At 42.6% G+C, this 14027-nt stretch overlaps 1 protein-coding gene across 1 annotated transcript in view; it reads left to right on the top strand.

The window, feature by feature from the left end:
• The window catches only part of TMEM116 (transmembrane protein 116), a 140715-nt gene that overhangs the window by 49319 nt on the left and 77369 nt on the right, over positions 1–14027 (top strand). Inside the window, exon 4 of the mRNA XM_086943075.1 lies at positions 3504–3567. Within this exon, the coding sequence (XP_086799201.1) occupies positions 3504–3567 (64 nt within the window). The remainder of the gene's footprint in view (positions 1–3503; positions 3568–14027) is intronic.

Raw genomic sequence — 14027 nt, 5'->3', positions numbered from 1 at the left:
TCACTACTGCAGTTTTGTACCTCTGAGAAAATCTTACTATGACCCTATTTAATGGCATTTTATCGACCTTGGAGGGGTAATGTGGGGGTTGGGCCCTGCAGGGATTCTAACCTCCAACCTGCAAGTCACAGTTAGATGTCAGCATTAAACAATGAACTCACTGGCTATCTGACCAGTGGAAGGAGGCTGTTTGCGAGTGATTCACTGCCAAGCGATCTATAGCTTGCATATCTTAGTAAAAGGTTTCATGTACGTGGGGACAATGTGATTGTTGAAGAAAATCTTTAAATGTGGTTACCCTGGACATCAATTCACCGAAACGCCAGGCTTGGAAAAGCAAGATTGTGTACCCTATGAGCTCCAGTGTTACTGCAGCTGGTGGAAGGGCAAGTTGTGCAATCTACTGTAATTCAACATGGCTTATTTATACTTCTTTTCTGCTGCTGTAGCTGCATTCGTGGCCCCTGATATCAGAGGTAGCTTGCAGTTGCAGTGGTAGCAAAAGGAAAGCAGGAGGCATCAGTTGGTACCACTCACTACACCTAATTGACATTCTAAGGCAGATTAAAAAAGGCACTAGGAAGTAAAATACCAATACATGATATCCTACCGGATCCTCCTCTAAGCGGAAAGAAAGGACTTTTCTGAGGTCCTGATTCACAAAGCATTTTATACACCGCAACACAATTTGGGTGCACAACAAGCTCCACTTATGAAGGTACACTTCAATTCTGATTCAAAGGATTAGTAGTAAATTAACCCCACAAAGTACATTTATAAATGGAGAAATTGCGCCAGTGTGGTAACATTTCTGTAGTCACACATTTAGGATTAGGTCTAGTTTATGGTCCTTCCAGTGAAATCCTAGCTGCAAAAGTAGAACACTTATAAACTCCTATAATTTAAATATTTGCAGATCTCCTGCTGATAGTTTTTCAGACAGGACATGCACACCGATGTATGTATTCCTGTCAAAGGCAAGTGTACGTGCCTTGCTACGATGGGAAGTGAGAGGAATATCCCAGTATACATGTGTTGCAGAGGAAGGATTTCTCCAGGATTGACCTCAATTTCCCCTAGCCAATAGAAAATAAAAGTTGAGGGTGAAAATGCATGTTTGTGTCAAACTTTTACATGCATAATATTCCACCGTGTTGAAAATTTGCATTCATAAATATTAGGCAGAGGGTAGTAAATGACATCTAAGATAGGGCAGATTTTCTTTAGGACTCATGGGATCGTTTGAGAATCATGTGGAAGTCCGAAAAGTGGGAATAACATTAGTCTGGCAAATCCATAATGTATAAAGTTGAAAATCTAAGAAACATTCTGTAATCCCCTTTTCTTAAGGGACATGGGGCCAGATGAAGGAAGCCTAATACCGGTCGGTAACGGCTGAAATTACCGAATTTCGGCAGTTACTGACCGGTATTAGGCATTTGAGATGTAGGGGCCTAATTTAAGGATTTGGTAATTTACCGAATCGGTGATTTAAGGAATCAGTAAATTACCGAATTCTTAAATACGGATTCAGTAAATTACCGAATCCTTAATGTAGGAAGCACTCAAGTGAGTGCTTTTCACTTGTAAGGATTCGTTATTTACCACCAACCAGGGCCGGCTCTAGGCTCATGGTGGCCCTGGGCAGGAAGCGTAGGTAGGGGGCCTGGAAGAGGGGGTCCAGGCGGGGCGGAGCGCGCAGGCCAGTAAAGAGGGGAGGGGGCCAGGGAGTTTAGAAGTGGAACTGAGCCGGAGGCCGCCAAATCCTTGCCAGGGGCCACCACACAAATATGTATCCATCCTCAGAGGATTAATATATTAAGGATATGTATTGGCGTGGTGGCCCCTGGGGTTTGGTGGCCCTGTGCAGGTGCACAGCTTGCACATGCCTAGAGCCGGCCCTGCACCAACTACAAGTTGGTGGTAAATATCGAAAACCTTAAAAAAGCAATTTTGTACTTTTTTCAACTGTGCCGTGTGGCAGACATATATGCCCTTAGGGCATGTATGTGTGCCACATGTGCACCCATGCACTATACAGGGGTGCAACAGGGTGTCAATGTGACACCCTGCCATCCTTGTAAGTCTACCCCCTATTACAGATTAGGTATTTACCGAATCAGTAATTCTCATTCATTCCTATGGGCCTCCAGGCCCATAGGAATGAATGGTGAATACCGAATCGGTATTTACTGAATTTTACTGATTTGGTCAAATTTACAGAATCATTAGCTACATATCATTTACCGATTCTAAAATACCGAATCGGTAAAATATTTTAGAATCTGTAAATGATATTTACCTACATCTGGCCCTAGAAGTTTAACTCTTTGAGAACACTAGAGATTTGTTCTTGAATTCACTGCAATGTAAAACTTAAATTCAAGTGTTTGAATTGGGGTAAACCAGGACTTAAACTCGCCGAATGTATTGAGTTGTTACAAAATGCCCAAACTGAGATCTGGTGACCCTGGTAATGAGGAGACATCTGCCGAGTGCAATTTAGACTGATGCTCCATGCTGTGCAGGGTGTAAGCTGACCAGTGGCATCTCTTTCACTTGCACCTTGCTCCAGCTGCTTTGTGTGATGCCAGGCTGCCTCGTAGCAGAGCTAGAAAGTGCAGGGACTCTTCTTGGTGACTGTATTCCTTCTCTGATGCCAGAGAATGAATTTGATTCATCTACTTTGATGAGTCACTGGTCAGCACAGTTCACTGCCTTCAGCCTGTGAAACAATTATGACTTGCTCAGCAGCTACCTCTTTGCGTGACCTGGGAAACTGCAGATTCCAACTGAGTGGTCGAACACTCTCTCACTGTTTATGCCACTATGGATGGCAGTGATAGCAAAGGCCCAAAGAGTTGTAGCATAACTTTAGGGAGTCCAAATATGGGATGTAGTATAAACAAATAAAATAAATTATATATATTTATAGAAGCTGGTGTTTCCCACCTCTGGCCTTTGATTCCATGGATGTGGGTGCTTTTCATTGCACAAAAAAAGCAATAAGATCATGCAAGTACGCCGATTTGATGATATGGCATCACAGAATGGGTATGAGGGTGTGATTGTTGAAGTTTATGATCAGTCTATGAAGGTGCATCCCTCAGATCTCTTCCCACAATGGGCTTCAGTATGGTTCGACTGAAAGCCATCACATTTAACAATAAAATGCTCTCTAGGAAAGCAGAACTGCTGTGTTCCAGATTCCTAAGCCCGTACAGTCCTAGATGGCTTGCATAACATTTTTTTCATTTTTTACAGTATTTGTGTAGGTGGACCTGGCCTCGCGGGCAAAATAGTGCTCCAGGTAGAACTGGAACAAAGAAGTTACTATGAAGAAAGGAAAGGGGTGGGGAGGAAGGCAGAGTTATACACTGGGGTTCATTCTGAGTGGATGTCATTACATTTTTCCAAAAGCACAGTAAGCTGGTATTTATATGTGACAGTGATGATGATCCATCCACATGCACAGATTTGTTGTTGACATATATTTTTTCCAGTATTATAGGTTCCAGCTCAATAATTGCATATGCAGTGCTTCAACGCTCAGTGAGATCCCCAGAGGTAAGAGACATGCATGACTCTTCGTCTGTTTGTGGTTGTTACTGTTGTACTAATGCAGGCATTAACTAGCACGGCGGTAGCTCTTTGTATGGCTGAAGTAGGGTGGCGCAGACCCGGCACACCGCCAGTGGTCTTCTTTACACCTCTTGGAGGAGAGTCTGCACGTGAAAATCTATTCTCATCTCAGAAGAAGAAACGAATGCCTTACTCCCACCATAATAGTCGCTGAAATCTACTGGTTTCTCATGCGTCACGAATTTCATAGATATTCACTGGCAATCAAATCAATGCAGTGACTTCCTAAAAATGAGTAACCTAATACTTGTGGCTTGTTCTAATTGCTTGGTCAGCCAGTCTGGTATTTTATTTCATATTCCATTTTCAGAAAGCACAAGGATTATCTGAAAGAACGTAGTGATAAGGCACAGGGCCCTCAAAAGCAGCAAATCAAATGGTAGGAAGACAGTGCATAGAGGACTTGCTATTACTCACACTGTAGTGGTGGATAAAAGTATCTGATTCTCTTTACATATTACTGTTTGAACATTGAGTTTGCATGAGACGCCAAAGGAGCTTTCCAAACAGAATTTCCCCTACAATACTGAAATGTATATAAATGAAACATGTACACATGGTCATTCTAGTGTATGATTTATCAGCAGGGTAGCCACAGCATGGCTGAAAGGAGTGCTTGCTGTAGCAATGCGCCTTATACATGCAGTGAGAACCTCCACAGATGCACAGACATTGCAGGATTACTATGGTGAACTTGTATGCATTCAGTTGAGGCAGAAATTCTCACTTACATGCAGCTTTCAACTGTGGGCAGTACCAATTGTTACAGTGGGCTTTGGGTCTGCCTATTGTTCCCCATTGGTTGATGGCCTTCCTTCCGCTTCCTGTGTTTGTCCCTCCCCTGTAGCACATGTTCTTTACCATTCTTTTGATTGGCTTCACTTTAGCAGCCAGCAGGACTGCGAGTAATCTTAGATGTGGTTACCGGACGTAGCTTCTCGAGGGAGACCTAAGTGGTGGACTGAGATCCTATGACATAATTCTTTACTTCATCATGCTTTTTTTTAAATGATTGTGTGTTGGTTTTGATTCCTGCATACTGCTACAGATCTATCCAGAAGGCTTTTCCTCAGCTGTTTCTGATAGTTTGCCATATGCGACGCGTTAGTCTATGCATATTATTAGATAATTATCTTACGGTTTTTGGATCCCTGTGCACAATACACCCCTCTACATTATGTTATGAATGATTCTCCTAAATCCTCACAGCAGCATTCGGCAAATGTACAGCTGCAGAGAATGGGATTCTGGTTGGGTGATGTGGCTGGATGGTTTGTTAAGATGGTTGTGTGGTGTTTGATGTGTGTTCTGTAAAGTGGTGTATAATACCAGTATGTATTGTGAGGTAGGCGCTCAGGCTTGGAGTGGAATGGAGGCTTCTTCTGGGTGTGGTATGGTCAAAGTGATGGGATTTTTAGGGGAGGTGCAGTTTTGAATGGAAGAGGTGTGTGGGGTGGTTCTGTGGAGAGTTGGTGTATTATGTGGTGGGAGGAATTTAGCAGATTAGTATGCTGTGTGAGTGTTTGGCAAAGGTAAAGAGGTGAGTCAATACGAGATAAGACGGAGTTAAGAGTGGCTGTTGTGTGACGTGCTGGCTGGGTGTGTCTAGGTTGAAGCCTGGAGTGGATTAAAGTGGACCATGTGACTCCGTGAACAAACATCAAAACTATTCCCTATATTTGCTGGGTCGTTTCTGACTGCACTTGTGAGATTTACAGCCCCAAACCTAAGTCGCAAAGGCCTGAAGTGCACTCCAGACATATGTCAGAATTTTTTTCTCTGCTTGATGCTACCTCTGTGTAGGAATGTGCAGGAATTATGTATACCACAGGCAAAAAGACATTTTTGTTTGATGGCACATCCTTCATTTTGAGCAAACAGGACACATTTGCAGCTCCAGGCAAACATTGCTTTGTGATACCTTCTGCCGGTGGCTCGATTAAGCTGGAGGCTGAGATCTGCTCAACCCGGCACAATGTCCCGAATGTGTTGGCAGGAAATGGGAAGACTTCCCCATAGTGAGGCTTCCTGGTTCTCTGCCCTACAACAATCGATCAAAGCTTTAAAAACTCAAGGATTTTTGGGACACACCCATGGAATATGCTGCCTCCAAGCAGTTCACCAACAGAGTTGCCAAGCTCCCATCGCACATTCTTCCAAAGACCGAATTTGCGCACAAATGTCGCTCCTTGGCAGTTCTCGCAACATACGCCACCAAGGGCCCACAGCCATACTTAACTGCCCATTTTTCTGCGGCTATCAAATATGACCTGATGCACAATCGTCTCAGTGTTCATCCATCAAAGGACTCGGCCCCCACTAGGAAGTAGCCCGGACTAACAATGACTGTGGGTGATGTGGCTACGAACAGGAAAGCTTACTGTGTGCCCGGCCCTCCTAGTCTAAAGTCGAATAATGCTGCGGCCAGCTTTAGGCGCCCTACAAGTTAGATCATGTCGCCCGGCAGTGACTGTTCTTCTAAATGGGCCTTCAGTCCAATTGTCCTGTACGGTAGTGAGGTTCTTCTCTTACGTATCCAGACAGCTGGAGGAACACTGACATCATTAGCCAAGTGGGGTCAGGCCCCTTGGGTCCGGCTTGGAGATAGGGGGCCTAGTTGTCATCCACCACTCAAGCACTAGCACTTTCAGGCCTGACTTGGCTTGTTGGCCTTTACTGTTTGTTTTAAGCATGCCTGCAATAGTGACTAAATGAGTTCAACCCAAAATATCCCGGTTTGCCTTGAATGAGCGAGGAGCAAGAACCCTGACATGCATATATTGCACGCCACAGCACTTTATGTTCTGAACTGGATTGCGCCTCCCCCATATTGGTTTTTAACATTTGTAAGTATGTGTACTGTAATGATTTTAATTAATCAGAGAATAAAGAATACCCAATAAAGCCTTGTCACCACAGTTTACGAACAAACCTGCTCTGAGCCTGGATTACCTAACTCAACGAGGGCAGACTGTCAGCACATCATTGTGGAAGTTTCAGCTGTAAGATTAGGGTATTTGTGAAATGTCACAAATATTTATTTTTGGTCTCCACATAGAAAAACTATTTCACTGTGTAAGGCTCTTTTCCCTCACACCCGATGCAAAAGTGGGGAATGTTTCATGTCCTTTCACCCAATTCCCAATACTTTGTACATTACAACTGAACAACATGGCTGTACCTGGTGTTAGAAGTGTGAGGTTACGCATCAAAATATCCCATTTTACTTTCATTAATTAGGAGAAATGTATATATATATATATATATATATATATATATATATATATATATTTTTTAAATTTCTCTGATTTCCCGATTATTGTGCGTTGAGTAAGAGAAATAAAATTAATTAATTTCATTCCTCTAAATGAAAAATTATGTTCTGTGTCATATATTTCCTTCCCATAATGCTCCTGGGAAGCTGGGGGAGAGGGCATAGTGAGGAACATTCCAAAATATGCTGCGATGTTAACATGTGTTTCACTTAGCTATATAAGTGCAAATCGTTGTGGAAAAGGAATTGAAAACGTTGTGTAAAAGCCCAGCACGTTAAGAATGTGGTTGTTCACAACATTATTTTCAACCATTCCCCTGACACTTCTAGGGAGAGACCCCGCTAGGTGTCCTCTACTCACAGCTGTAGAATTCCCACACGCCTGTTATAAGATGTACAGTTGCAACTGATGCGTATGCTCGTCAGAATCGGATATGAGATTAGCAGTAGCGTTTTTGAATAAACAAAGGTTATAAGAAGGAGGCCTGCTTTTCTTGTCCTCTAGTGCCGCTAGGAAGACACTTACGCCAGCATGCTCCTCTCCCCCAAACCGCACTCTCCTGCGGCCCGTCAGCAATGGATTTCACCCTAGAAGCAAAGCAAACGCTGAAGCTACCATTATGCACATTTTCAGGAATGGACGAATGCCGACTTTCTTGCATCATTGTTAGAAGCTAAGAAAAGTGTCTTCATACGATAGCAAAGTCATAGACGTCGACTCAACAAAATATCAGGGGTAGAGGAAGTGACATCACACATCCTATGACTCCCTCTGAGGATATGACATGTGTGGCACGTCTACCATCCGTAGACCCTGAACAGCACCCTGTTTGCTGCTGGGATTTTAGGGGAAGGAGTTCTTACTGCTCAGTGTACTCTCTGTTGCAGCCTTAGCCTTAATAACCCCAAAAACATGGGTAAGCCAATGGTTCTAGCTGCTAACCGTAACAATACTGTATCGACATATTTGAGCCACATGGCTTTACATGTAACGGTGTCACACAAATGTAAGGGCTCTGTTTGTATCTCAAAAGTGTAACATATTTCAAGACTAGGGGTTATTTAGACTTTGCGTGTGTGGAACAGCCACCAAACATTGGTGGTATTCCTGTCTGTGCTATTTAGAGTGTACACATGGCCATACATGCTAAATATAGGGGACGTGACACACACTCTACATAGGGCGGACCCAGCATCTGCCAATTTCTGGAGATATCCTGCATCTGCTAAACTCTAAATTACCTCCAAACTGTTCACAATTGTGGAGAGGAGAGGGGTAAAGTCCTTCAAGTGTTTGCACAACATCAAAGCAACTCATTTAGTAAGGGTGTGCTTAAGGGCATGTGGGTCCAACTTGAGTGGGGATTAGAAATGATGTACTCCTGTCTCTCCTTGAATCGATAATTTCACTTCACAATTAAAGAATTCTCAAATTCTGGAAGCTACATTTTGGAATCTGATATGCATTTCACTGATTGAGGTCAGTTCAAAGAAATGGCAGTCGCAGGAGGTTTTCCTGACTGTGCTTACATGACTTCGGCATCGCGTTGGGAAGCCTTAGAATCTGTAGGGTCTACTGATATTTCATGAAGAAAAAAACCACAGAAGTTGTGAATGTTGATTATCTTAACCTTTGCAGAAGAGGCTCTGCCTATCAACCCTACACATTTCATCTCACCTAAAAGCCTTCAGCAGGGCCACCTGTTTTAAAAGTAAATGCTTACTGTAAAAATCAAAATAATAGCGACTTCACTATTTTTGAATGGTGCACAACAGTAGCATAAACGTTGCACCCTTTTCACTCTATGCCCGTGCTTTAATGAGAAATGAGTTGTATGCACAGTCTGATGTCAGCCCAGGATCTGACTCAAGAGTGAGGCAGGTAAGATGCAGATGCCTCGCGTGATTCTAAATATATCGACTTTGAAACAAAATCAAGATTAGTTGGAACTGCCAAGATTTGAGACTGGGACCTACGGGTTAAACACAGACCTCTGCTGCGAGCACCTAACCTGCTGTGCTACCTCACTAGCTTCCAGGACTGCTCATCCAACACAGAGCCAAGGGTCATATCAGCAGCCAACCAATCCCAGCAATGGAGCTATAAAACAGAACCCAAAGCAAACAGAGATCAGGCCTGTGCTCATAGTTGAACATGTTTTTTTTCACTATACTTTTTCCCAAGAAATGTTGGCCAATGCCTGGACATTTGAGGCCCCTAGGCAGTGTATCAATTCTGAACCAGGTTTTTATCATCTGAGCTCAAGAAATTCAACCACCCAACAGTAAATAATTAGATTTTGAATTTTTAACTGTATTTTCACCTCTGTGAGTATTGCTTTTATGCACTTCTCTTGCCTAGTTCTGATGTATACAATAGTGGTTCATAATAACAAGCCCATTAGTCTGTGCAGAGAAAATCAAGATTTAATGTATTACAAGCAGTAGGCAGCTGTAACAGAGAGAACATTAAAAGAAACTATTCAATAAAGGTAATTCAAAATAAATTTAAAAATATTTTAAAAAGAAATCCTGGCTACACCCTTGTAATGTGTGCACTTAAATTGTTGCACTAGAGGACGCCGTAGAGCCGGTGAAGATAATGGGGTTAGAAGAACCTCATTGGATATGACGCATAAGCACTCGATTTAATTGATAAAATCGTCGCCCTGGGTATGTTTCCCCACAGATCCACCAAGCATCTGCCGGCGGGACCCAACCGACTCCTGCGGAGTTGGACACAGAGCTGTGGCAGCCGGTCTGAGCACAGATCATTTCCACAACTATGAAACTGGTGTTCTTCTCACAGAGGCAGCCGCCCCGAAGCACAGAACAAAGACCTAATCTAGGGGACAGCAGGGTCTGGCTCAGACTAAATACTGGGCTTTTATCTTCCAAGCACACGTAAACACGGGTTAGAGCCGGATTAAGGGTTTCGGTATTTTTCTAATGGCAGTAGTTCAAATTGTAGCTGGCATGTTGGCACACAATAACCTCCTGCGTGTTTGTAAATGTGGTACCTCTTTCATTAACAAAACATGAGAAAACAGAACATTTTGGATTCTGACTAAATTTAGGGTTATTTCCTGGGAGTGTTAACAATTAATATAACTGAGAAATGATGCAGAAATGCCACACTAACATATAGGGCCGTGATCCCTTTCTTCAACAAATCATTAAAACATTACTTTTTAAGTGCTTAAGAAGGAAGGGATGATCCCTTGTCACTGGAATTCCATTTAACCCTGGATTTTCATTTAACGCACTGGTGCAGTCTCGTAATTGCAGTATTGCATCAATTTAGTTGAACCGATTGAGGACTGGGCATGAAAACAATCATTTGTAAAAGCAAAGATCGAGATGGGAAAAGTGGTGTCTGGTGACATGGAGCCTTCGAAGCAACCTGGGGAAGGATTCATTGTTTAGGGCGGTAAACTAACAAGGCTACAACAAGGAAAGGTACTGTGTGGTTTTGAAAGCTGTGCTAATGCATATACCAGGTTCTTTCCAAATGTATTAAGTGATTGTTGTGCGCGTGTGTATATATGTGTTTGTGTGTCTGAGTGTTCAGGTTTGTATGTGTGGGTGTGTGTGACCAGCTGAGCACAACAGAGATCTGTAAAGGGAGTCCTCTGAGTGCAGGAACTCGGAGCTCATAAGTGAAGGGATGGGAAGGGATACTTAAAAGCCAAGGAGTTAATTATTCACTTATTTATATGTACAATAGTCCATCAGTCACTAACAACATTTGTTTTGTGGAAACTGCTTCACCAGCGCATAGCTGCTCATCAGTGGCATAGAACAATATTGTATATTAAAATACCCAACCTCCATCAAATAACTTGTCAACATTGACAATAATTGTGTGCACCTGCTAACTAGAGTATGCAAATATACCCCATATAAGGTCATAGTTTACAGAGTGTGCTTGAGCGCCAGGCAAAACATTCCAGAAAACCCTCTCTCATTGCATGTGCTACAGCAGGTCTTGAGAATGAAGTGGCCTTAAGTCTCGACCACACTAGGTCATTGGAGGTGGGAGGTAAGTGGTGGCATTTCTTGAGTTCCACAATGAGGCACGCAGCAGAGTGAAGAATGCTTTCCATTGGTTCTAGTGCTGAATCTTGATCCTTGTGAGCACAGCATTGATTTCATCCAGCTGGGAGAGGACCATGGTTTGCCTGGTGGAACTAAAATCTGCTTTGCGGAAGTAGGGTTTGACTTTGAAGAAGAGGAATTTGTAACTCACTGTCTGTAATTTCTTTTTGATGCAAGTGTTGGCTCTTATATGGGCAAAACACCTGGCACAGTGGTCCTGCGTCAGATTCAGGACTTTGCAGAATTGAATGACCTACAAGATGGCGAACAAGCTGACTTTCATCCCGGCCACAGCACAGAACTAGTGGTTCTCTCAGCCCTTGATGAGCTTTGCCAGCTCATTGACAAGTAATGCATAATATTCACGGAATTCTTATAGCTTCATTGCATTTACTTATGTCAAATGAATTATGAAAAAGCAAGAGATTCTTTTGAGTGTTGGATACACTATGTATGACAAATCACTCCCTCGAACAATATCCTTATATTGAAACAATGATGTGAAAAAATTGAAAAGCAAATCAAAACAACAAAACCAATTGTGAAAGTAAAAAACCCAATGCATTTTGGGTTGATCCAGAACCCTTCATCAGGGGGTATTCATAAACAAAACATGTATAATATCAACATTCTCATAATCCAAAATCTTCTTGAGGGTTACATCCGAATCTAGAACACAAAACATGATTCATTAAGTATGTGATTGATTAAACCCGTACACATGTATTGTTTGACAATAGTGAACATGCTAAGGACTTGCATGTGAAAAAGCAGCTTGATTGCCTGAAGTAGGCGGCTGGCTGGATTCGGTTCAGGCTGGAATTCAAAGCGCTGTGCAGGGCAATAAACAGCTCCTGTGCCCTCACTCCCAACCACACAGTCTCGATGATCGTGGACTCCGAGGTGCCTGTTAAAGTAACCGCATCCGCCCAAATGTGTTGGTCTGCCATCTGACAGCAAAGCCTCAGCTACTTCGTGAAGCGTGGCGGTTTGGGGTAAGTGCCAGTGAACCCGTGAACAATTCTGGAAGGGTCCCCACTGCGTTACAAGGGCAACAAGCTATATATATATATATATATATATATATATATATATATATATATATATATATATATATATATATATATGTGTGTGTATGTGTGTGTATATATATATATATAGAAATATAAAGAAAACCAATTTACCTAAGACCATTGTGGAAAAAAGTTGTGTCTATTTAATTTCATGTATGTCAACAAAGAGAGAGGTAGGGAAATCAAGGACACTCTCTTAGTCCCCAGTTAAGTATCAAACAACAAGAAAAGAGAGGTCTGGTCAGTCTTAAGGCTGCCAGAAATATGGAGCAAGGAGATAAGTGGGTTTTGTTTGTACACAGTCACTCCGATTGAGTAGGAAAGCCCTCACACACCGACCTGGTCAGTGTCATGCTTCATCATCGGGCCCCACCGAAGAGACCGAGTGCCTCTTCGGTGTGCTACGACGCCAGAAAGACTGCGGAGCTGGTCGTGTGGGGAGGACGTAATGTGAAAATTAGAAAATTAAAAAATTAAAAGTGCCTAACAGGGTATCAGAACATTTTTTTTTAATGAGTGATCCCTAAGACACGTGTGGGTGGTTTTATGTGTCTGAATTTACGTGCCAAGGTTATTACGAGTTGGGATAAATTCAGCTAAATACCACGCGTTTTAAAATTAATCAGTCAACATGTTTCTGCCGTACTTGTGGTATGTATTCACCAAGGCATTCTTCAGGACTATACCCAGGCGGTATGGACACTCTAATAGTCCACCCTGACCTGGGGGCGTGAAAGTGAAAAAGAAAAAGTGAAAAAAGTGCTTAAAAATTAGAAGAGCAATTGCTCATTCTAAAAAAGCCCCAAATTCAGGGGTGTGTCAGCACCTGTAAGAAACAATACACGGACAAACAGATAAAGACATACATACAATTAGTATATGCCAGAATACACTTATCATGGTGCTCCTAAGATGGTGACAAGCTTTTGTGTGCACACAATAGGTGATATTTTATGCACCATCCAAGTAGCCCTTAGGGATATTGTACACGCTAGGAGGTGGAGTGCTAAAGGTGGGTTTTATTTAAAAACTACTGTTGTAGCAGGGGAAGTAAAAACACGATGTGAATTCTCCATGAGCAGGGATCAATTTGACCAAGTTGTCGGTGACCCCCCTAAGCTGGTAGGTATGGAGAAAATCTCACTTTAAAATAGGGCGCTACTACGACACAATCAAGGTCCTCACTAAGGTACTGGATTCAACCAACTGGGAATTCCAGACCCCCAAAAAATTCATTATTGAGTGTGCCACTATAGCACTGAAAGAGAATTTTTTCTCATTCAAAGACCAACTGTACCTACAATGCTCTGGGACATCCATGGGCAGTACTTTCGCGCCGAGCGTGGCGGGGTTGTATGTGGCAGACTTTGAAGCTAAACATATCCTACCACCCACTGCAACCTTTTTTTCGTCAATGTTACTGTGGAAACGCTACATTGACGACATTCTGCTTATCTGGAACGGCAGTGATAATGATCTGGAAAATTTCCTCACATGGATCAACACTCTAGACCACAACTTAAGATTCACTAACACCAAAAGCAGAAGAGAAATTGTGTTCTTGGATGTGGTCATCTCAATCAGTGGAACGACACTCGCCACAAAAACCCACAACAAACCAACAGCAAAGAACAACCTCTTGGAATTTGACAGTTTCCATCCGCGTCCGCTAAAGGAAAACCTCCCTTATGGCCAATACCTTAGGCTACGAAGGAACTGCAGCATGACCACAGATTTCAAAGACCAATAAGCCAACCTGACGGAAAAACTAAAAAGTAGAGGCTATCCTACATCCACCCTTAATAAAGGATTTAAAAGAGCTAAAAACCAGCCAAGGGAGGCACTTCTGGAAGAAAGGAATAACAAACCAGACCAGATCCCACTCACATGTGTCACCACATACAGCAGTCTCTCAAACATCATGAAAAAGAGCGTAAACA

The sequence above is a fragment of the Lissotriton vulgaris genome, chromosome 11, assembly GCF_964263255.1.
Source record: "Lissotriton vulgaris chromosome 11, aLisVul1.2, whole genome shotgun sequence".
Taxonomy (NCBI): Eukaryota; Metazoa; Chordata; class Amphibia; order Caudata; family Salamandridae; genus Lissotriton; species Lissotriton vulgaris.
Note: the sequence above shows the minus strand (reverse complement) of the source record. Positions and strands in the feature narration are given on the sequence as shown.